Genomic DNA, 23011 nt, shown 5'->3' on the forward strand with positions numbered 1-23011 from the left:
GGAATCTGCATAAAAGTTTCCATCAAAATTTATCTGAGAATATTAAAGAATTGCTTAATTCAAAGGTAAAAACCTCTAAACAGTTAAGCCATCTCTACAACAAAACTCAAAGAAAGTTTGTTTTGAGACATGGAGAACAGCAGAAAAGCTAAGTCAATAAATTACGATAAGCAATCTAATGCATATATGAAACTCAAGAAACTAAGCTGTAATGCAACACAAATATTAAGAGCAATAAATGAAACAGGTTAGTTTCTCTTTGAGTTCATCAGTAACAATATTTCTATAGCCATTCAAGGAACTGCAATTTTGTGAAACTCTTACATGCAGCAGCTTAAAAAATTATTTTACTCATAATTAATGTGTTTGATAAATGTCTCTGACATATCCCATATAACTCAAATGTTTGACAAGTAATGACCATTTTCAGGAAAATTGTATTCCTGAGAATGATGTTTTCCATGATGGCACTGTTGTATAAAATATTCTCAGACTTCCTCTTCCTGTTGAGTCAGTTCTGGATAAAACCTCATGCTTTCCAAGTTTACTTCCATCATCTTTGTCAGGAGCAACTGACTGGCAAAACTGCTGGTGCGGTGGCCTTATGTGGCCCAAAGACTGCTTCTGATTGGTCAGTAATTACATCATCCCATCGCAAATGGTGTCAGCATCTGTGCTGGTGGTGTCACAACTCCTGCCATACTATAAACATTCCAATGAATATCTCTGGCTCTTCTCTGCATTGAGAGCTCACTTCCATGCACTAGTAAGATTATATCTGCTGTCACAGTTTAAGATTTTCTCAGCTACCTACTGGTATTCCATAATTAAAGAGGCTGTACAAATAAGACTGTGTGAGAAAATCTTCAACTGTTCCAGTGGATATAATCATAGCAGTGCATGGATGTGAGCTCTCAATTAAGAGAAGGGCCACAGATATTCGTTACAAAGTAGTGGTGCCTTCAGTGAAGATATTGACGTCATCTGCAACAGCATGATGATTACCCATCAGAAATCATCTTTGGCTGTATAAGGCCACCACAGCAGTAGTTTTGACAGAAAGTTGCTCCTGATGAAGATGTTGGAGACAATCATTGAAAGTCGAAGTTTTACCCTGAACTGGCACAGCAAGAAGTCTGAGAATCTTGTATAAAAACTATATTCTAGTCTGCAAGGGTACCTAGCAGCTGACTGCCAAATGTTTATGCCTAAAGCTGAAAATATAATTTTCCCAGAACCAGTCACATTTACAATAAAACAGAAATCCTATGTTTAATAAATAAATGCAGTTAAAGAAGAAGCCAGTAAATTATAAATAGAGAGAAGGTAGGCCTGCTGTAATAGAGTAAACACTGATTTTCTAGAGAAATAAATGTGATACAAAATGCAAAATATGTACTGTAGCATTTCTGGACAAAGCTCATTGGAATTGCTGATATTTAAACACAATTTGACTCTGACACTAATACCATATAGATGAACAAAGTAAGCTCTAGCATTCTTTAATTTCTTCCTAGCATCATACCCCTGTCTGTTGTTCATAATGGTAAAATTAATTTCCATATAACAAGACTGGGCAGCATAATTTACTGTGATTGGTTAATAAGACCATTTTATTGGGCCATGAACAGGATTAGAATTTTTGTCATAACAACTATGCCCAAACTATCTACTGATTAATTTTGGAACTACACTATTTCTGTGGAAATAAATCTTAGATGGGTACTGAGATTTAGATGTGACGTGTTGTGATAACATTTCAGTTTCCTTGTGAATCAATGAAATTTTTGATGCACTAGAAAAATAAAATACCTGTGTCAGTTTTGTTGACAATCCTGTGTTTAACAATTTTCCTATTGGTGTAACTACAGTTCCAAAAGCCAGTCTCTTATGTTTGGGCTCTAGAATCAGCAGGCTGTTCTCTAACATGTATTTTCAACTGTGGTATTTGAAATAACAAATAATAATGCCAGTGCTCTTAAATTATAACTGTTTGGTATTAAGTAATAGCAGATCTAACAAGAAAATTTGTCACTCATTATACATTGAAGGTAATGACTCTGAGGAACTGCATACTGGAGCACAGTTTGAAAATTTAATATCTGTCCTCAGTTACTGCTTCAGTATTATCCAAAGCACCATAGCTTGAAAAAAAGAAACTATTCAATAATTTAATTTTGAAGGGAGGCTGTTGTTGCTGCTGTTCAAATTCACTGCTTATCTGAATTTTTCCTGTCGTATTTCACCATTAGATTGATAGAGTTCTCACTGTAACTCAGTTCCTCCAAATGCTTTATTTGATGTAAGTTTCATTTTGTTACTGGATGTTTACGTTTCATATATATTAGATAAAAGCTTACTTTCATGAAATATATATGAAGCCTGTGACATTTTAAACAGTTGCAGCAGTAATAAAGAGTTACATGCACTTAATGTTTACCGTAAAAGTGGGCTTTTAAAGTAATTTCCTCAAAAAGGAAAACTGAGAAAGGAAGGATTTAATTTCCTATGAATAGCAAAGTCATTAGAGCTGAAACTAGAAATACACAGACCTCAGATAGAATGATTGACACTAGTGAATCTTTATTGTACCACAGGTGATTCAGCCAGCCAACAAAATTCTGCATCTAATGATCTCCTTGTCCAATGGGCATTAAACCCTATTCTTCCTCTCTTCCTTCCCTCCACAAGTACTAAATGGCATTCTAATTCTGAGGTACTGATTGGCATTCTGATTCTGATTTTTGAATACTTCAAATAAAAATGAATGTCAGAAGATAAGTATACAAAACAGTCATGTAAACCACTTCCTAAATATTTCCAAGTTTTGCTGAAATAGAAACTTAAGATGAAGAGGGACACCTAGGTCAGTTTTATAGTGAATAAATTTTTGTTGATTCAGTACAGTTGTCACATAAAGTCAAATAAAATAAAATGTATAATTAGACATTTAGTGAAGTGTATATATTTCTGTGTCCATAAAGAAGTGTCTTATAAAACACTTTTTTTGTTTTTTGGTTATTTCTTGTTCTTTTGTTTTGTCCTTTTTTGTATGTTTTAATAGTACTGAAATTTTGTTAACATGTAAACTAAATCCATTGATTTGGTCATAGCTGCAGTAAATTCAGATGTTTAACCAAAATACCATAGCCCATACTTCAGAAGAAAGTGTGAAAAATGTATATGTCAACTGGTAGTAGGAGTATTCACATAATTATCAGTATGTTGACAAATTGTAAAAAATATTAATTTTAGGTACCACCTGGCATATAAATTTTTGCAGTTACATATTAAAAGACTGGATAAATATTTCACTTGACAGAGAGATGGGAAAGTCATTTATTTTTGAATCAGTGCCAGCGTTCAACCACTGATGGTAACTCCAGCATGCCAAAACAATTTGAAACAGCTGCTAATATCAGTCACGGGTATTTAAATTGTATAGAGGCAATGAGGACAGTAATGGACTATCCTGATGATAATGGTTACAAAACCAGCATCTTATAGTTCACTGATGATGATAAATCTGTAGTGCTTGCAAATCAACAGGAATTGAGACAGATGATTAACGACTTGCATCATTTCTAGCTGATGGCTGTAACACATATACAAAAAAGATATTAATGTTAAAGCATACTGATCAAGTGTGCTCTGGATGACTGAAAGTTAAATTTGGACAAAAGTCTCTTCTAGAGGTTAACAGATTTTGCTGTCTCAGCCACAGAATAGATAAAGAAGGTAGATGCATGAAAATCACAGCAACAAGGCTTACACACTGCACTACAGCTACCTATAAAGAGTATCTAAAAATATAAATCATATGACCAGAAAGATTAGTTGAAGCCATTTAGGAGCATAATTCTTTATGGAAATAAATACAGATGGACAGTGGCAAAGACAGAAATGAAATTGTTAGAAACCTTTCGAATGTGTTACAGGAGACTGTTAAAGGATCGGGTGAATTGATCCAACAGTGCCTAATAAAATACATAATTAATTGAAGAGAAAGACAACTTGGATGTAGATTACAGCATGATTAACTGCTGAAAGCTGTAGTTAAAGAGATGTTGGAAGGAAAGAAGTTCAGTGACATGGGATGCAACACTTACACTGAGATGTTTAAGATATCTGGCAAGTGACAGGAATGCAGAACGGTATCAGATCAACCTCAAGCTAATAAAATCAACAGCAGCTGATGTCACAAAGCAGTTTGAACAGTAACCCAATAATACAGCTGTGGAACAAATGAAATCTCTTAGACAGTTCAGGTTATGCACCATACCTAATCTACTACCAAATAGTAAAAATCTGGCCAATTGTACATTCTTATTTTTTTTTTCTTTTGCTTCAATGATCTGTGTCATACAAAACTTAATGTAAAAAGGAGTAACATATTGCCAAAATCTTGTATTTATACTCATATTGTTTAATTACCAACTGTTCATATTGTCAACTAGATCTTGTAAGGATTTTTTCCACTGGTTTATGATGACTTACAGCTCATTTTCTACATTCTACAACTGATGTTGTCTGTGGCATTTCTAAAACCATCAGCACACTTAAAACTTATGACTATGTTCAAATAAATAGAAATTATTTGTTTAAAATATTTCATCAATGTTGTATTTGTTGTAAAAAGCTTTTCAAATGTAGGTCCTACATTAATAAAACAATCAAAAGAATCTTTTTATGTGACATTCGTGTGTTTTATAAGTTGCATGGCTTGGATTCATACTTATTGTGTGAAATAACAAGTTTTCTCTTTTGTGAACAATGTGTCATTAATACATAGTCAATCATAGTCTAGCATTTACCAAAAAATAGTGTTTTCTCCAGATGAAAAATATTTCCTTAAACTGTGTAAGCTTTTCATTGATCAGTTTAGTTAATAGCCTTGTATATTTTATATAGCTTATAAATACATGAAATACCATAACTTACTTGACAAAGCTATAGCTCAAACAAAGCTCCATATCAATGGAAAGAAAGCAACAATCTTAAACTCTGGAAAACCAAGTGATGTGGCACAGTGGGCAGCACACTAGACTCACATTCAGGAGGAAGACAGTTCAGTTCCTCATCCAGCCATCTAAATTTTGGATTTCCATGATATTCCTAAATTGCTCTAGGTCCTTTTAAAGGGCATGGCCAATTTTCTTCCTCATCTTTTCGTAATCTGCGCTTGTATTTCCCTCTCTAATGATTTTGATGTTACCAGGATGTAAAACACTAATCTTCCTTCCTGAAAGTCTCAAATGCTCTTTCACTAAAAAAATGATGGATAAAAATAAAAAAGGAATGTAGAAACATGAGTCCGTTTGATGACATTTTTCTGTAGTAGAAGATAATACTACACCATAGTAAGTGTGCGACTTAAGTTATGGAATGAAAGCACTCTGATCTATGAAATGGATAGGATCCAGAAATCATTTTAATCTCTTTTATCACAGAATGAAGTGTAATAAATATGTTGTTACAAAAAGAACTGTTTTTCAGAAGTGTCCACATGTATCTAAACAAAACATGCTTCACTGCAGAATTGATATTTGTGTGCAATTATTAACATGGAACAGTTTAGAAGCAGCTGGCTCATAGCTTGGTGAAATCTTATTTCATTTGATGCCAATTTCATTTGTGACTCAGTTTCACCATTCCAGTCCTATCCACTACAGAACAATCAGAGTGGCCACTGGGAATGGAAAACGAAGCTTCCACATCTATAGATAATAATTCCAACTAGTAGACCATGGAGGCATCATGTTGGTATTAGACAAAAGTTCTGCCCTACAAAATAAGACAGACCACTTTATGTACAGGGTTTCAACAAAAATATGCAAACATCATGAGAAATACATGATTGAACATTAAGCACAGTTAGTAGCTAAGCCTGCAGGGTGCACTTTAATACTTCACAGTGAACACAACCTGTCCCATGTCCTCAACATATTGCAAGTGTTAGTTTGGTCAGAACATTGTCTTTTGTACATATGAGTGCATTATGTTAGAGTTAAGTGCATTGGAACAAGGGCAAATTTTTGATGCTCATATGGTTGGTGCTTTCATAACCAAGAGAGCTGGAGTGTTTAATGAATCAAGAGGCAACATATTGGAGATGTATACCACAAACAGGGAAAGCAGAAAATCATCATCAGCTATGTCACAATGCAGATGAAGGTGTATGTTAAGTGATCATGGTTTATGATCATTGAGTAAGATTGTGACAAGAAAAAAGAGGACTATGGCTGCAAAAGTCACTGTACAACTGGATGCTGCACTCGTGAACCCTGTCAACACCAAAACAAAACAAAAAAAGGGGAGCTCCATAAGCTGGGAATGTAGTGTGAAAATAATGGTGCTGATGCCATAAAATGTGAACTGTGGAGCACCGGAAAAAAGCCACTTGATCAGATGAACCTTGTTTTCCAACATTTTGAACTTATGACCATGTTTACATCCCAAGTGAAACATGGCTGAGATTCAATGATATTTTGGGCAGCCATGTCATAAAATTCCTTAGGCTCCATGGTTGCTTTGCAAGGTCACATTAGTGCCAAGGATCACATTACCATTTTGGCTGATCAGGTTAGTCCCATAGTACAGTGTTTGTTTCCCAATGGAGATGATGTGTTCCAAAATGACAGTGGTCCTGTTCACACAGCTTGCATCATCTAGGACTGAATTTGTGAGGATGAGGGTGCATTGTTGCATGTTTACTGCCCACCACTATCACCAGACCTCAATTCCAGTGATTCTTTGTGGTCAGTTTTTGAGAGAAGGTCGCATGATCGCTATCCACATCCACCATTGTTACCTGAACTTCTAACTACATTGCAGGAAGAATGGTATAAGGTTCCCTTGGTACCATACAGGACCTTTATTTATCACTTATGAGATGACTGGAAGCTGTTTTGAATACCAATGGGTTTCATAAATCAACTAGGCATGGTAACAAATTGTGTTTGCTATGTTACCATATTTTTGTCTGCCCCTGTATGTACTTCACTTCAGTTTGTGCATCAGCCTGTAAATTATGGATATAACTGTGGTTATTACTTTTTAAATCCTAATACTTTATAGTAAATTCATGATAGGAAAGTTTCTTCAAATTCTGTATTTTTCGTAACAGGGGCGTCGCAGTGGACGATCAGGGTTACATCTTCGTGGCGGACTCAGGCAACAACCGCATCCAAATTTTCAACCCAGACGGCACATTCCTGAGAGCATTCGGCTGTTGGGGATCAGGGGACGGGGAGTTCAAAGGACTGGAGGGTATAGCAGTTACATCCAACGGCAACATCCTGGTGTGCGATCGAGAGAACCATCGCATACAGGTGTTCTAAGCTCAGCAGCTAATAAAAGGTAAATTTCAGTGAACTTAGGCATTGAGAAGTAATTCTAGCAGTTCACCTCATTAACTATTTTAATTTCATCTGTGGCTGAGTATTCCTGTTTTTCTTCAAAACACTGTAGATGTCATGTGTTTTCTACTCTCTGAAAACGTTAACAGACATTGGAAGGAGGTGCCCATGAGAAACAAGTAACCATGTGAATGCAGATATCACTAATAGGCTTATGGAAAAAAACTCATTAATAGGCGTAGTTTCACCAGCTCCATTCACCACCATTTTAAATACTAAGAAAAAGCTGCTGTTGTCCATGAGAAATGTTCTAAAAAATTATTTATATATTACAAAGAATCTATACAAAGTAAGGTGATTTTTATTTCAATTTCCAGGCTGAATTTCAACACTGCAGGAAATATAAGAGAATATGGGCCAGTACGAAGAGCTTCCTTGCCAATCATCAAAGATAGATTTTTGGCTTCACCAGTGTCGCTAACATATGTATAATTTAAAATGCATTTTGTTGGTTTTTTAAGTAAAGCTAAAAAAATCACCATGTAATTTAATAGTACATGATTTCCAAAAATATGGATAAATGTTTTCAGTTGTAATGATTTGTTTTACCCCATAGAAAATACATTGAATAAATGCATAAGTCCTCCATTTACTTTTACAAACTGCTTTGTAGAAATACTGTGACATGGCCATTTTAAACGCTGCATTTTTGTTAGTGGACTATTAGTAATGTTATTCAAGCTAAACTAATGCATTACCTTCATTTTGATACAGCAAATGCTACTTAATTTTTCAAAGGATCCAAGAGTTAACATAACTGAATTTAGCACTTTTTCACATTGGAATTCATTAACAGAGGCAATTTAACGGCTATGTTACAATATAAGTTGATCAGATTTGCCATGCAAATTTGATTTAATCTCGGTTTCATATTGTAACACCTCCATTTGTTCCTTCCCTCAAAATATAGTTTATAAAATTGAGCAATTTTCCATTAATTATCAAAAATGTTGATATTTTGATGTCCAGATGTTTTTTTGTAGTCTCTTGCCTTTTAGTATCAGAAACTGCAGTTCCAGGGGAAAACTATAAAGTGTTTGTATTAAAAATTTTTTGTTGTTGTATGAAATAAATTATGATTTGTTTAAAAATCACATGTTTTTTTTAATATCAGAGATAACTACAAACTTTTACAACTTTAAAATGTGATTACTATGTCTTCACAGTGACAGACATCATGTGGTTCCATTGCTTTAGTTAAAACTTATAGTCTTGCTCAAACTAAAATCTTTAAGCTATCAAGCCACAGAATAATGTACCTGGCTACAATTTCATAGATGTTTACTTATATCACCATTTTTCTGTTACTAGCTCCCTCGTCTCCATTTTGTTGGCTGTCATTTTTCTCTCATATGCAGAATCAGAAAGTTTTTAAGAGTTGTTACATTTTTGAGAAATAATTGTTTGCTCTTTCTGTGCTACATGGTATTATTTAAACAGGTACAATACTGAATGTGTCATTGGTGGGTAGTCAGTGTACTGTTTTCTCAAACTGTTTCAGGCATGGAATTAGGTTGTAGAGAAGACCCAGATGAACATGCTCCATATAAAATGACTGAGTCTGCATGTATGTAATTGTAGCCTCATTGCTTGGCAGCAGTGCACCAAATGAGTGTTCGTATTGTAGGAGCTCAGAATGAACTAACTCCAAAGACACTTTTGCAGCATCGCTTCACTGCTCACCACAGATTTATTCCCAAGTTAGTTGACGCCATCATTGCTGAGCCACTACAGAGCCCCCACCTATTAGTGCAGAGCACTGTCGGGGGAGAGGGAGGGTATGGACAGCTCTGTCATTTACATTCTCTTCACACAGGCATGCGTTACCAGCCATGCCATGGCTGGCTGCCTAAGAAAGGCACAGCTAGACCATTTCTCGGCACATCAAGTGGATGGCCCTTGATGTGATTGCTATGGTCAGCAGAGATGTTAGTGTGCAAAGCAAGGGGAATTCAGTGTGGTCATCCATAATGGGATTGCTGATCAACATTGGAGAAGGGTGGAGCATTCACTGATGGAGGCACCAAAACCATGGTTACGAATACTGAGCCTGTGGTTATTTCTTAGCAGCTGTGACCATCAGGGTTCCATGTGTCAGCTGACAGCCAATAGGAGACAGTGTCTGGGTCTACATCCTGCGAATGCTGTAATGGGAAGGGTATAATCCTGGATGTATCCCTTCATTGCTCCCCCTTTCACCATGCTGTCCTTCCACTATGAAAACGTCATCATTGAGTTTAACCACTCTCTCTTCAGGTTGAATTTGTCGCATGTCTACTCACACTACAACTGTAACATCATTAGGATTGGTGTGAATACTGTTGTCCTTGAGTTTGGTGCTAATTATCATTGCACCGGAAGTATCCTGTAGGATCCATGCAGACTTGATCCTATTGACAGTAAAAGTCATCAGTTTCCCCTTCAGTAACATGTCAAATGTGTTATTGTCCCATCTAATCACTCTTTGTGGGTGAATACAGTGATTGCAATGCAAGGTGGACAGTATCGTCTTTCAGCCTTATGTAGTCGGAACCCTTTATGGCTCAATGGATGAAGATTTTGTGCGATTTTGGCAGAAGGCAGCTTGAAATGAGCTATGTGCCACTTCACCTTACAGATGAGCAGAAGAGGTTCCTTCCCACTTGGCAGTAGGGATGGCTCTGTGAAATTCACTGATGGAGTTGGTGTTTCTGCATAAAGGATTTCTGCAACTGATGCATGGAGGTCTTGCTTATAGGCCAAATGCACACCTAAAAGCACCCGTGCAGGACTATTCCCTTCCAACAACATGAAAGCTGTTTTTAGTATACAGTGCCAGTGCCACTGTGGCTTGGAAGTGCTGAACATTGCACAAGTGACAGAGTTCAGTAAAAGGTGCTGATGCAAATTATCTACCTTGATCAGTCACAATCAAGATGGGACAACAGAAATGGGAAATCCGTAAACTGACAAAAGCTTTTACCATAATTTCTCTGGTGATGCCAGATATTGGTATGATGTCAACCTTGCTGGTTACTTCTTCAATTGTTGAAAAGATATTATGAAAATTAACTGAAGCAAGGAGGAGCCTGATGAGGTATAGGTGGATGTGCTGAAAGCAGCCTTTAGGGATTTAATAATGGTCATAATGTGTTTGCACACATTATCCTATTTTACATCAGTGGCAGGCGTCACATGCTTGCATCCATGTCTTACAATCCTTTATGAAACTTCCTATGAGCTACTGTGAAGTTTGGTAGATAGGAGATGAGGTACTGGCAGAAGTAAAGCTGTGGGGACAGGGCATGAGTCATGCTTGGGTAGCTCACATGGTAGAGCACTTGCCTGGGAAGGGCAAAGGTCCTGAGTTCAAGCCTGCAGGAGAGACGCTCTGTGCTCGGTACGGGCTTTTGTTGAAGTTTCGAGAACATACCTTCACCGAAGAGTCAAGCAGTATATTGCCCCCTCCTACGTATATCTCACAAAGAGACCATGAGGATAAAATCAGAGAGATTAGACCCCACACAGAAGCATACCGACAATCCTTCTTTCCACGAACAATACGAGACTGGAATAGAAGGGAGAACCGATAGAGGTACTCAAGGTACCCTCCGGCACACACCGTCAGGTGGCTTGTGGAGTATGGATGTAGATGTAGATGTAAAAGTCTCGGTCTGGCACACTGTTTTAATCTGCCAGGAAGTTTCATATCAGAGCAAACTTCACTGCAGAGTGAAAATTTCACTCTGAATCCTTTATGACATTTGGCCACATGAAGTGGTTTGAGAAAATGTCATTTTTGGGCAGATCTCTGGCTGGGGCAGCCAGTGTAGTTTATCAAAGATGAGTCTCCACATATTGAGAAGCACTAGTGATCAAGGACAATTTGTGAAACAACACACAGTACTCATTTTGAGGTGCCAGGACAGTGGAGCATTTGGTATTCTATGTGTGACTCAGTTGTGGTGTTGTGTAAGAGATCACATATTTGTCTCTCCTGTAGTTGTGTTTCTGCTAGTTTGTCAGTCAGTATCAACTTAGAGTGCATTGATCCTGGAGAGATAATCTGTGTCATGGAAACACATCTTGTTGTGAAATGTGCAGTATAATCTAAATGACACAAACACCATGGGCAGCAATCTTTTACAAGGTTGTGAATGGAATCTGCAAAATACCAATGATCAGTGTAGATGGTGAAATGCCTACCCTCCATATTGTCTATAAAGTGCTGTATTGCTTCATACACCACCAAAAATTTCCTGTTATAACCTGACCCTTATGCTGGGAGTAAGTCAACTTTTTGGAAAAGAAGCTTAGTGATTGTTGTATTCTAGTAACAACATTCAGAGAACTACTCCAATCATGGAATCACTCATGCCTTAGGTGATGGATGAGTTCGCAGTGGGTAGTGGGCATTCAAGCATCGTAGATTGAGAAAGGCACTCTTTAATTTGCTTGAATTCCCATTTCATCTACAGAGTCCATTGAATGTCACTTTTGATCACTGTGTGTTTGCCAGCAAATGCATTCCTTACTGGTTCCTTGATGGCTGCTGCATGAGGTAGGTGTTTACAATAAAAATTTATCACACAAAGGAATCTGCATGATTCTTGAAAATGCTATGGCCATGGTAATTGACTAATGATGTCAGTCCACTGTAATGTGGGCCATATGCCTTCCACAAATTTATGCAAGGCTTCAGATACTAGTCTGAGATTCTCTTTGTGTTTGTGCTGAGAAGTAGGGAAGACTAAAACATCACCTAGAAAAAGGAAAACTTCAAAAGAACATTGTCTGTGAACCTTTGCCAAGTTTTTGCTGCATTTTTATCCATGTCTCATTTAAAGGAATTCATAAACTCCAAAAGGGATTATAATAGCCATCTTTGATATGGCCTATTGGTTCACGGGGACCTGCAAATAAGTGTTTTTACAGTCCAACACACTGAATACAGAGGTGCCTGCTAACTGTAAGTAAAGTTCTGGATAACTGGTTTGGATGGTGCTGACATTGACAGCTCGATGGTCACCACACAGTCTATATATACCATCCTTCTTAGGTACAAGATGACTGTCTGATGATACCAGTCTGTAATAACTTCTCTGTAGCCAACTTGTCTGTGTGAAGTTTGTCTGGGACTAATCTATGTGCTTTATGCAAGACTAGATGGTTCAGTGTGGTGTTGATAACATCTTGCCTGAACCACATATGTGAATCTATCAGGCCTGGGAAAGGGGAGGGGAGCACAGTAAGTACAATGGCACCTGAAGAAAAATAGATTAGACTGACCTCTGTCAGAGTTAATGTTAGTGTAGTTGGTTCAGGCAGGCAGTTCACTGACTTGTTCATTGTGATAATATCAGAATGAAGAGGTTATTCTCTAATGAGCCACTCTAAGTATGCTAGTGGAGCTGTGAGCTCATCTGTAGATATGCGAATTTCATCATGTATAGAGTTGTGCTCTTCATGCAGGCCAACTGTTGCTTATTTGATGTTGAAGTGGTGATAAGTGAGCTGTTGCAGTTTCAACATTCACACCAGACAGGCTTGAAGTATTTGTTGATTCTGTTTGTGTGTGTTGGCAGAAAGAAGGGTTTATGTGCTGGGGTTTGCAGAACCTGGCTGTGTGGATGGGTGTGGAGTATCAGTGAATGACCCCAGTTACAGAGCATCTGCTAATGTTATGGGGAAGAGTTCCATGTGCCAAATCAGGAGATAGATGAAAATGTCTTAGAAACACAGCCCCCCAGTGTGAGTCCTTGATGTCAGCCATTAAAAACTGTTATGAAAACTTGTCTAAGTCCATGTCTAAGGCTTGAGATGTGGTTCCATACACTGCAAGATGTGATTCATTCACTCCATGGAATTGAATTCAGGATACAGATTTTTCTGTTTGGGTAATCACAAGGTGTAATACATTTCTATGCTTTATCATTGAAATGTGGATGTAACTAACAAAGGTAAAACCATGTCTTCCTTTTTGGTGCCCAGATTGTTGCTGTCATCATGTCACCTGTTTGATGGGTGGACATCACTGCATGGGTGGCTGTTAGTGATGTCATCCCCAGCTTTGTCTGTGCACACTCAATTCCACTCAGTTGTGTGTTGCTACCCATCATGGCATGATGCCTGACTGAGGCAGAGCTGCTCATTCTTTTCCACTGAATTAATGCACTACTGATGTAACACAGCTAGAAGTGTGTCTGTCAAAATTAGTTTCCTTTCTAATGACTTGTGTTCATACAGTGTCATTGGTAATTTTAACTGAGGGTGTAATTTCACTATCTACAGTGTCCACAGGATGTGATCTGGCATGAGTGTGATGTCACTTAACATTCAAAGGCTTCTCCAGAGTTGGGAAGATGTTTTGATGACTAAACATTCACCATAAAGAACTTGGTATAACTTCTGTTCCAGCATTATGGCAAGGCATTGGATGATTGCTGTCTTTGCTATGTCATATTTGCTGGTAGCCATGGGTGACAAAGCAGTGTCACTAATGATGCTGGTGTGCTTACCTAGAAGGCTCAGTAATGTGACAAACTTGGAGCTATAATCACAAATGTCCTGTTTGTACAGAATATACTTGGTGATAGCAAACCATCTTGCTGGTTGCTCAGGATGGGAGGATGGCAGTTAGCATTGTGGACTGACGTGAACAGTACTGCAGTAAAAATTCTGGTATGCACATGTTATCGCAGCTGGTCAGGGAGAAATGAAAGATGAGCTGTCGATATGGCTGTGACACGGAAGGAAATCCCATGAAAGTGTTTTTGGGTGGCTCACCAGATATGCCCCACTCGGTGAAATTGTATGTGATGTGGTAAGCACAACAGAATCGAGCAAATTCCACTGTGTCCACCTGTGACTGTTTGTCAAACAGCATTTTTTTGGTATTGCATTCATTACCAAAGTCAACCAAATATCAGTGGTTGGTGCACATTATTCTGATACACTGAGGGGGGGGGGGGGGGGGGGGGCATTGTCAGCATCACCATCACTGCACTCTCACATTTCATAGGAGGTAAAAGTTGTTATTTTTGGTACAAAGCACTAAATTGAATATAAGTCAATACCTTGTATTCATACCTGTTTGGCACTAAAATTGCAAGATGGTTCCATTGTTGTCACATAGAAGATGTCACAGAGAATAGACAGAGATCCATAGTAGGTGCTTCCATTCTTCACATGGTCACCATTTGTAGAGAGGACCCAGGTAAGGATGATACGGAAAAAATGACTGACATTGCAAGTGTGTAATAGTAAAGTTTACTGCTTTGCAGTGATACAGAAAATGTGTGCACAAACTACAGGAGCTCCTAATGAACTGACTCCAAAGCTAGTCTGGTAGCACTAATGCAGTCCTTATTGATTCACTACAAATTGAAGATCAATATGTTGCATATGGTATCTGGTATAGATGATGGCAGAAGTTGTTCTCACTAATATCTACATGAGAGGAGTAATAATATGTTGTGTTGGAGGGTATAACACACTTTGTGTCATCTCCGTCACTTTCCCTGGCAGAATTGAGGAAGTAGTTCATTCATGGTAAAAGTCCATCCATTAGTCATAACAAGTGAACAGAAACTGCTCTGAACTTAAATCATATTTCAAAGTGAATTTCATTGATCTAAAAATAGCTGGTCATGGTTACCACTTCGTCAGTCATTTTAACTACTTGTTGAAATTAGACAACATTTCAATAGTATTTAATCATACAGAGAGCAAATTAATTTCACTAATGTCTTTCTAATTACTAAATTAGACAATATATGTTTCATCCTTTGGTTTTGAAGCAGTGGCAGTGACCAAGTTCACAGATGAAATTACTAGATTTCAGGTCCACCTGTTATGCAACAATTGTCTTTTTTTTATAAATCCAAACATATTTCTTCCTTTATACATTTGGGGATCATCTTACAGTTATTTTGAATTTATCATCATAATATGATGAAAATTGACAGCTCAAAAAGATACATACACACTAAATATATAAGTATGCTTTCATTAGGATAGAACAGGAGGTGAGTCAGGGCCTTAATGAAGAAACGATCCTGGCATTTGTCTAAAATGAAATTAGGAAAATTGAAAGCAGGATGGTAGAACAGAGCAAATTCCATCCTCTTGATTATGAGGTTAAGAACAAAAATAATCAATTACTGATAATATAATGTAAATGGATTGATAAAAAATCTACTCACCAAGTGGCAGCAGAGGAACATTACATTTGATTACGAGGTTAGGGTCTTAACAGCTGTACTGCCTCATCTGCTTAGTCAGTACTGGAAAATGTCCTTTCTTTGATATGCACACAATTCACTTCAGATAACTTATAACACAACAATAGTTATCGTCCTCATCTCCGGACACACTAAGCTCAGATGTTTCATCATCTTTGTGTCATTGTCAGTAGGTATTTATTATTCAGTTCTGTAAAACATAAACACTAATACTCAAATCATTCTAATAAAATTAGCTGTAGGATTTGCATAGATGATGTATGACAATTATTAGCAGCTGCTTAGGGCCCCAAAAGAGAGAGGGCATTCAAGTTTAAGATTTGTAAGCAATCTATATCAAAATTAGTAACAGAAATTGACACAGTGGTCACAGATGGTATGGAAATAGCAAACATACTGAATAATAACTATATCAGTGTAGTAGAAAACTTAAAATTGGAAAGAAATAGTCAAAAACAGAAGGGTATTAAGGTACCAAAAAGATCATGCAGTACTATGTTCTTAAGACCAGTCACGGAAGATGAATTGCGGAAAACTATACAGAAACTGAAGTCCAAGAAATCAGCTGGTGATGAGGAAATATCAAATCATGTAATAAAGCTGGTATGTGAGGAGATAATAACACCACTGCTGAACATAGCAAACTGTTCTTTCAGAGATGCAATTTTTCCAGAAAAACTGAAGATAACGAAGCTAGTGTCAGTGTACAAGAAAGGGTGTAAGAATGATCCCAACAACTACAAACCAGTTTCAGTGATATCAGGTATTCAAAAATCCTAGAAATGCTTATGTATACCAGATTAGTTAACTATTTGGACAAACATAACACTCTCATACCCTCACAACATGGTTTGAGAAAGGGTAAATCTACAGAATCAGCAATTGCCAGTCTAACAGAATACATTTTACAGTCCTTAGATGAGAAAAAGGTTGTCTCTGCAATGTTTCTGGATCTTTCAAAGGCATTTGACACCATTGACCATGAAATGCTGATACAAAAATTAAGCAACTTTGGCATTCGGGGACAACCAGGTGAATGGATAAAATCATACTTGTGCAACCGCAAGCAATATGTATCATTAGGAAACTCGTACCAATCAGAAACCAAATCCACCAAATATGGAGTGCTGCAGCGTTCAGTAATGGGGCCATTGTTATTTAATGTGTTTGTTAATGATATAGGTGTTGAGGAGGAAGAAAAAAAAATATTATATGCTGATGACATGACAATACTAAATAGTGACCAAAATATGGAACAGCTTGAGAGAAGAGCATACATATCTGCAAATGTCACAGGTCAATGGCTGTTGGAAAATGAACTGGTTACAAATGTAAAAAAGACTACGTATGCAGTGTTTAAAAACAAGGAAAAGGCTGTAGACATGGATTTAGAGGTTGATGGAACAAGGCTGGAAGAAGTATAATCTGCTAGATTCTTAGGTATTCTTGTGGATAAAGAACTGAAATGGAGAAAATATATTAATAATGTCTGTAAGAAACTGAGCTCTGTCATATTCTTAATGATGCAGCTATCACAGTATTCGGACAAGAACCTTCTGTGCACAGTGTATCATGGACTTTTTGAACCATACTGACAGTGTGGAGTGACTGTGTGGGGAAACTCAAACAAACAAGAGACAAAACGAGTGTTCACATTACAAAAAAAAAGCAATTAGGACCATTTTAAGAAGAAAGACCTCTGAAACATGCAGAAACTGTTTCAAGAATTTAGGTATTTTAACTTTTTCATCGTTGTATATATACAAAACAAAAGGTAGTGAGGACTGGATTACAAATGCTAGTGTACACACCCACAATACAAGAAGGAAGAATGAAGTACGGAGCATACCCCATCGACTGGCAATGCTAGAAAAAGGATCCCAGTACTCTGGTATCAGACTGCTAAGAAATCTGCCCAAAAACCTGCAAGATAGTGTACTTCACAATGACTTTACAAAGAAACTTAAAGACTATCTCATTGAACAAGAGTTTTACAGTGTTGCAGAATACTTATGCCATTAAATTTGTATATATTGTTACTCATTATCAGTGATGTGGAAATGTACGCTAAAGGTGTAGAAAAATAAGTGATAAAGAATGTTAATACTGTGACATGTCCTATATTACACGTACATTTACTGTACACAATGTAATCTTACAGGGTCAAATAAAATTCAGTTCAATTCAAAGTGTGTGAGAGGTGGGATGGGGTGGGGTTGGGGTGGGGTGGGGGCACCAAATGGAAAGTCATTTGTGTCATAAAATGTTCTCAATCTGGAACTGAAAGGACCCTCTTAACATTACTGTATACTGGCAGCATGTCATCTGCAATTAAATGACATTACTGTGAGTTTCAATAATGATTTAACAAGTCACATTATTTATAAACACAATTTTGTTGTGCAAAAATATTTTAGGTCTGTATTTTGTGATTATTGACAGTCAGTTTTGAAATATTAATTCACAACTGCTTTCTCATCTGTTATTGCAATCCACACACAATCACTGCACATTTTGTGGAACTTTGTTCAGTGTATCAGTGTGTGATTTGCAATGGGGGTGTGGAGATTTCAGGGATTCCCCCCTCCCCCATTGTATCAAACCATCTCAACCTATGATTTATATTACACATTCCAACTAGGGACGTTTATTTCCTGCTCACAGGATACATAAAAATTAAAATTTAAATAAAATTTATGGAGTCATACCAAAAGTATTAATATACAATTACTATTTTAACATTAACATGTTCACTCATTAATTATTGCAAAAGTATTATGAACTTAACATTTCTAAGTGAATCATCGTTCTTATACTGTTATTTTTGCTTTAATCTAGGCTCTGACATTCATTAACTGTGGTGTTGCAAGACAACTAGCATTAGTAGTGAGCTGACTGTGTGCTGGCCTGAAGTAATTTCCGGATTTCTTTCAAACAAAGTTAAATTTCTTTAGTTCTTAATATCAGTGTGTTAATGGAAACATGTGCAAATATTAACAGTCAAGAAACTAACAGTGGAGGCAAATGAACTAAAACAGACAATCTAAAAGACAAAACAATAATGTTTGTGCTAACAAAGAGAAAGACAGCGAATCCTCAGGGACTGAAAAGTGTGAGAAATCCCATGGTAGTAATGGGAGTACCAGTAGCCTTGAAATTATAGTGGAAAATTATGTTGATTTATCATGTTTTCAAAACTGGCAAAAGACTAAGCTATGATTGTTCATAAACAAAAAAAAACTTGTGAAGATCACTTTCTGTTCAGAAGTTTGTGAACTTAAGATGGAAGGCACAGAAAGTGTGTGTGTTTATAATGTGTTTTTAGCTGATGCTTCTGCTAATAATCCCAAAAAGCTGAATTATAACACTGTTGAACATGCAAGGTGCATATCACATGTGAAATGGATAGGAATTGCATGTAACAAAGAACTCAACACTTTCTATAGTGAACTTACTGGACCTGCTTGAAGCATTCTATACATTCACAGGAGCTACAGTAACCAATCTGTTTACTTGGAGATAAACATTGCACTCACATAGGAAGCTCCTGAGCATATGAGGAATAATTTCCACCAAATACTTGACACCACCAAATTGGCTTGCCATATTCTTTAAAGTCCAATGCAGGACATATTACCATATTTTTTTGTTTCAACCTAGAATATTTGTTTGAAATTACTAGTCTTTCATTGAATCATTGAGCTGTAATTATTCATTTCCATTTTTCAGTAAACATGACATATTTAAGGAATGGTTTGTTTGTTTTCATTACATAATAAAATAAACAACAAGGAAGTTCTGAATGAACAGTAGCATTTAGGAAATGTTAAAAAAAAAAAAAGGAACTGAACTTCTGCCCCTTCTGGCAGATCCAAATGTTTCCCATAATTTCTGTCACCAGTGTAACAAACAAACTTTTCTTCAAGTTTGTATTTTTTTTTACAGGCTGTACATTATACTGACAGTGAGCTAAAATTTGAGTCATTCCTCCTGATACTTAGCCAAAATTTGAAACTTTAACTTGAATTTGCACCTCCAGACTGAAATATCTTACAACAACCAGAAAAAGTTCTACTTCATATCCATTCGAGCTATCCATCATTAGCCTGTTACATCATTAATGTTTTTGAAAGGATATATTATCAAATGTAAGCTGTGAGCCAAAGTTAATAATATTTGCTTCACTTTTGGTTCTAGCAGATCAAAATTTTGGTTCATATAACCTTTTAACCAGTTTTGTAAACTTTGCACTTTTGTTTTTGTTTACACACAGTTGCGTATAGGCCAAATTTGTGTAACCATATTTTCGTGTTTATCTGTAATTTAACTGACTTATTCTTAATAAATTATTACGTTTATCATGAGTGAAAAGTGCTTGACTTGCCGTAGAATTGTTAGGTCGGGGCTTTGGTGTGATGGGTGCTGTAGTTTTTTCCATGTGGGTGACTGTAGTGGCGTGGGAATAGGGGAAGTAAATGAGACTCATCAGTGGTTTTGTAGGATTTGTAGTAGAGATAGGAAGATACTGGAACAGGAGGGGAAAATTGCTGCCCTTCAGGCTGAGTTAGACAAGGCCAGGGGAGATCTTGACAGGTTAAGGAGGGAGAAGGGTAAAGAGAGGTGGGAAGTGGCAACAGGCAACAGGAGGAACAGGCCTAGAACTTTGTCTGACAGCTTTATGGTGAATGTGGAAAATAGATTTGACCTGTTGCTTCAGTTAGAAGCTGGTGAGCCTCAAGCAGTTACAGGTGTAGACAGGGCACAACAAACTTTCAGCAGCAAATTGAAAAGTAAGAATGTAGGGAAATCAGTAAAGAGAAAGAAAGTGTTGTTGTTAGGTAGTTCCCATGGAAGAGGTGTTGGCCAACTCTTGCAGGATGAACTAGGATCAGAATACCAGGTCACCAATTTTTTTAAACCTAGTGCTGGTCTGGAGCAGGTGACAGAGGATTTAGGATCACTTTGCAAAGATTTCACTAAGGAAGACACCGTGGTTATAGTGGGTGGGGCAGGTAACAGTATTGACAGAGATCCTGGGTACAGCATAGAGTGTGACCTGGCGAAGATTGCATCAGCATCGAGGCATACCAGTGTTGAGTTTGTATCTGTTCTTGGGCGCCATGACCGACCTCATTTGAACTCTTCTGTCAAGAGAGTTAATTTGGAGCTGGAACGGCTGCTCATGTCGGGTGCGGGGTCACACATTGGTGTGGTTCATGTTGATTCTGTCAGTAGGTGGGATTATACTAGGCATGGCCTTCACCTCAACAGGAAGGGGAAGGGTAAATTGGCTGGGGAAATAGCAGGAAAGTTAAAGGGGGGAGGCACTGTCATGAGTGGTAAAATACCAGTGGTTATAGGATTCAGAAAAGACCCTTTTTTAGGGTAGGGAGGACAGAAAGAAAACAAATTTTAAGAGAGGTTAGAACTGAGACAAACCTTCAGTTTGAGAAAGAAATCAAAAAACATAATTCCAGCTTATTACATCAACATAAACAGCCATTGGTTAAGAATTTTCAACTGTCAGCAGATATTTTAACTCCATCCAATTTTAAGTCAGTCAATGTGAAATGTCAGCTATCTTTATTGCATCAAAATATTCGAGGACTGAGAAATAAAATTAATGAATTAACTATCTGCATAGATGAATTAGAGTCTTCAAACCCAGCTGACATAATCTGCCTCTCTGAACATCATGTGACCACTGGTATAGAACTTTTAAGTGTTACAGGGTTTAGGTTAGCATCTCACTATTGTAGATCAGAAATGGAGAAAGGAGGAGTTGCCACATTCATCAGGAACTGTCATAAATTTAAGAACATAGACATTCATAAATTTTGCCTAGAACAGCATATGGAAGCATGTGCAACAGAATTAGAATTTCACAAAAAATCTTTCATAATATTAAGTGTATATCGAGCACCTGCAGGTAACTTTAATCTGTTTGTAAACCACCTTGAAGCTGTACTGGCCCATTTAACAACCAAAAACAAAGAAATAGTGGTTGCTGGTGATTTCAATGTAGATTTCCTTAAAGACTCTCCCAATAAGAACCTATTTGAGTTAGTAACACTATCATTCAACTTAATTCCCACAGTAAAGTTCCCCACTAGGATAACCACTTGCTCACAAACAGCCATTGATAATATCTTTATAGAAAAGTCAAATGAACAAAATTATATTACAAAACCAATAGTCAATGGCCTCTCAGACCATGACATGCAGTTCCTTCTGTTAAATGTTAATACTGAACAGGATATAAAATCTGTTAAATCTGAGCTCAAGAGGGTAATCAGTAAGCCAAAAATTGATTATTTTAGGACACTCCTCAGAGACATTCACTGGACTGATGTTTACAGTGCTCATGGCATGAATGAAAAATATAACATTTTTGCTAATAAAGTGCTTACCTTATTTGAACACTGCTTTCCCCCAAAACTTACCAAGGTTAGAGCAAAGTCTACAAAGAAGCCATGGATTACTCGAGGAATAGGGGTATCTTGTAAAACAAAAAGAAAACTGTATCTGTCAATCCGAAACATTTCCAATGTTGATGCTATAGCACATTATAAGAAATACTGCAAAATATTAAAGACTGTAATACGGATGTCAAAGCAAATATATTACAAGGAAAAGATAGTCATATCAGATAACAAAATAAAGACAATATGGGATATAGTGAAGGAGGAGACCGGTAGAACCAGACATGAAGAGGAACAAATAGCATTAAGAGTAAATGATGCATTGGTGACAGATGTGTATAGTGTTGCAGAACTTTTTAACAAACATTTTATAACTGTTACTGAAAAGATGGGGTTGTCAGGTTCGGTAGATGCTGCTATGGATTACCTTAGACCAGACATTTCAAGTAACTTCCATAATATGAATTTGACCCTCACTACCCCAACAGAAATAATGTCCATCATAAAATCTTTAAAATCAAAAACATCTAGTGGGTATGATGAAATATCAACAAAGTTAATTAAAGAATGTGATTCTGAGCTAAGTAACATATTAAGCTATCTGTGTAACCAGTCGTTTATCAGTGGAATATTTCCCGAATGGCTGAAATATGCTGAAGTTAAGCCACTGTTTAAGAAGGGAGATAAAGAAATAGCATCAAATTTCCGTCCAATTTCACTGTTGCCAGCATTCTCAAAAATTTTCGAAAAAGTAATGTACAGTCGTCTTTATAACCATCTTATCTCAAATAACATACTGTCAAAGTCACAGTTTGGATTTCTAAAAGGTTCTGATATTGAGAAGGCTATCTACACTTACAGTGAAAATGTACTTAATTCATTAGACAAAAAATTGCAGGCAACTGGTATATTTTGTGATCTGTCAAAGGCATTTGACTGTGTAAATCAC

The 23011-nt window shown here is 37.0% G+C and overlaps 1 protein-coding gene across 4 annotated transcripts in view; it reads left to right on the top strand.

The window, feature by feature from the left end:
* The window catches only part of LOC124788252 (hornerin), a 299601-nt gene extending 291668 nt beyond the window's left edge, over positions 1-7933 (top strand). For all 4 annotated transcript variants that reach the window (XM_047255445.1, XM_047255447.1, XM_047255448.1 and 1 more), the window contains 2 exons: positions 7127-7359; positions 7736-7933. In XM_047255445.1, the coding sequence (XP_047111401.1) occupies positions 7127-7359; positions 7736-7850 (348 nt within the window). In that variant the 3' untranslated portion in view covers positions 7851-7933. The remainder of the gene's footprint in view (positions 1-7126; positions 7360-7735) is intronic.
* The last annotated feature ends 15078 nt before the right edge of the window (positions 7934-23011 follow it).

This window comes from Schistocerca piceifrons, chromosome 3, assembly GCF_021461385.2.
Source record: "Schistocerca piceifrons isolate TAMUIC-IGC-003096 chromosome 3, iqSchPice1.1, whole genome shotgun sequence".
NCBI lineage: Eukaryota > Metazoa > Arthropoda > Insecta > Orthoptera > Acrididae > Schistocerca > Schistocerca piceifrons.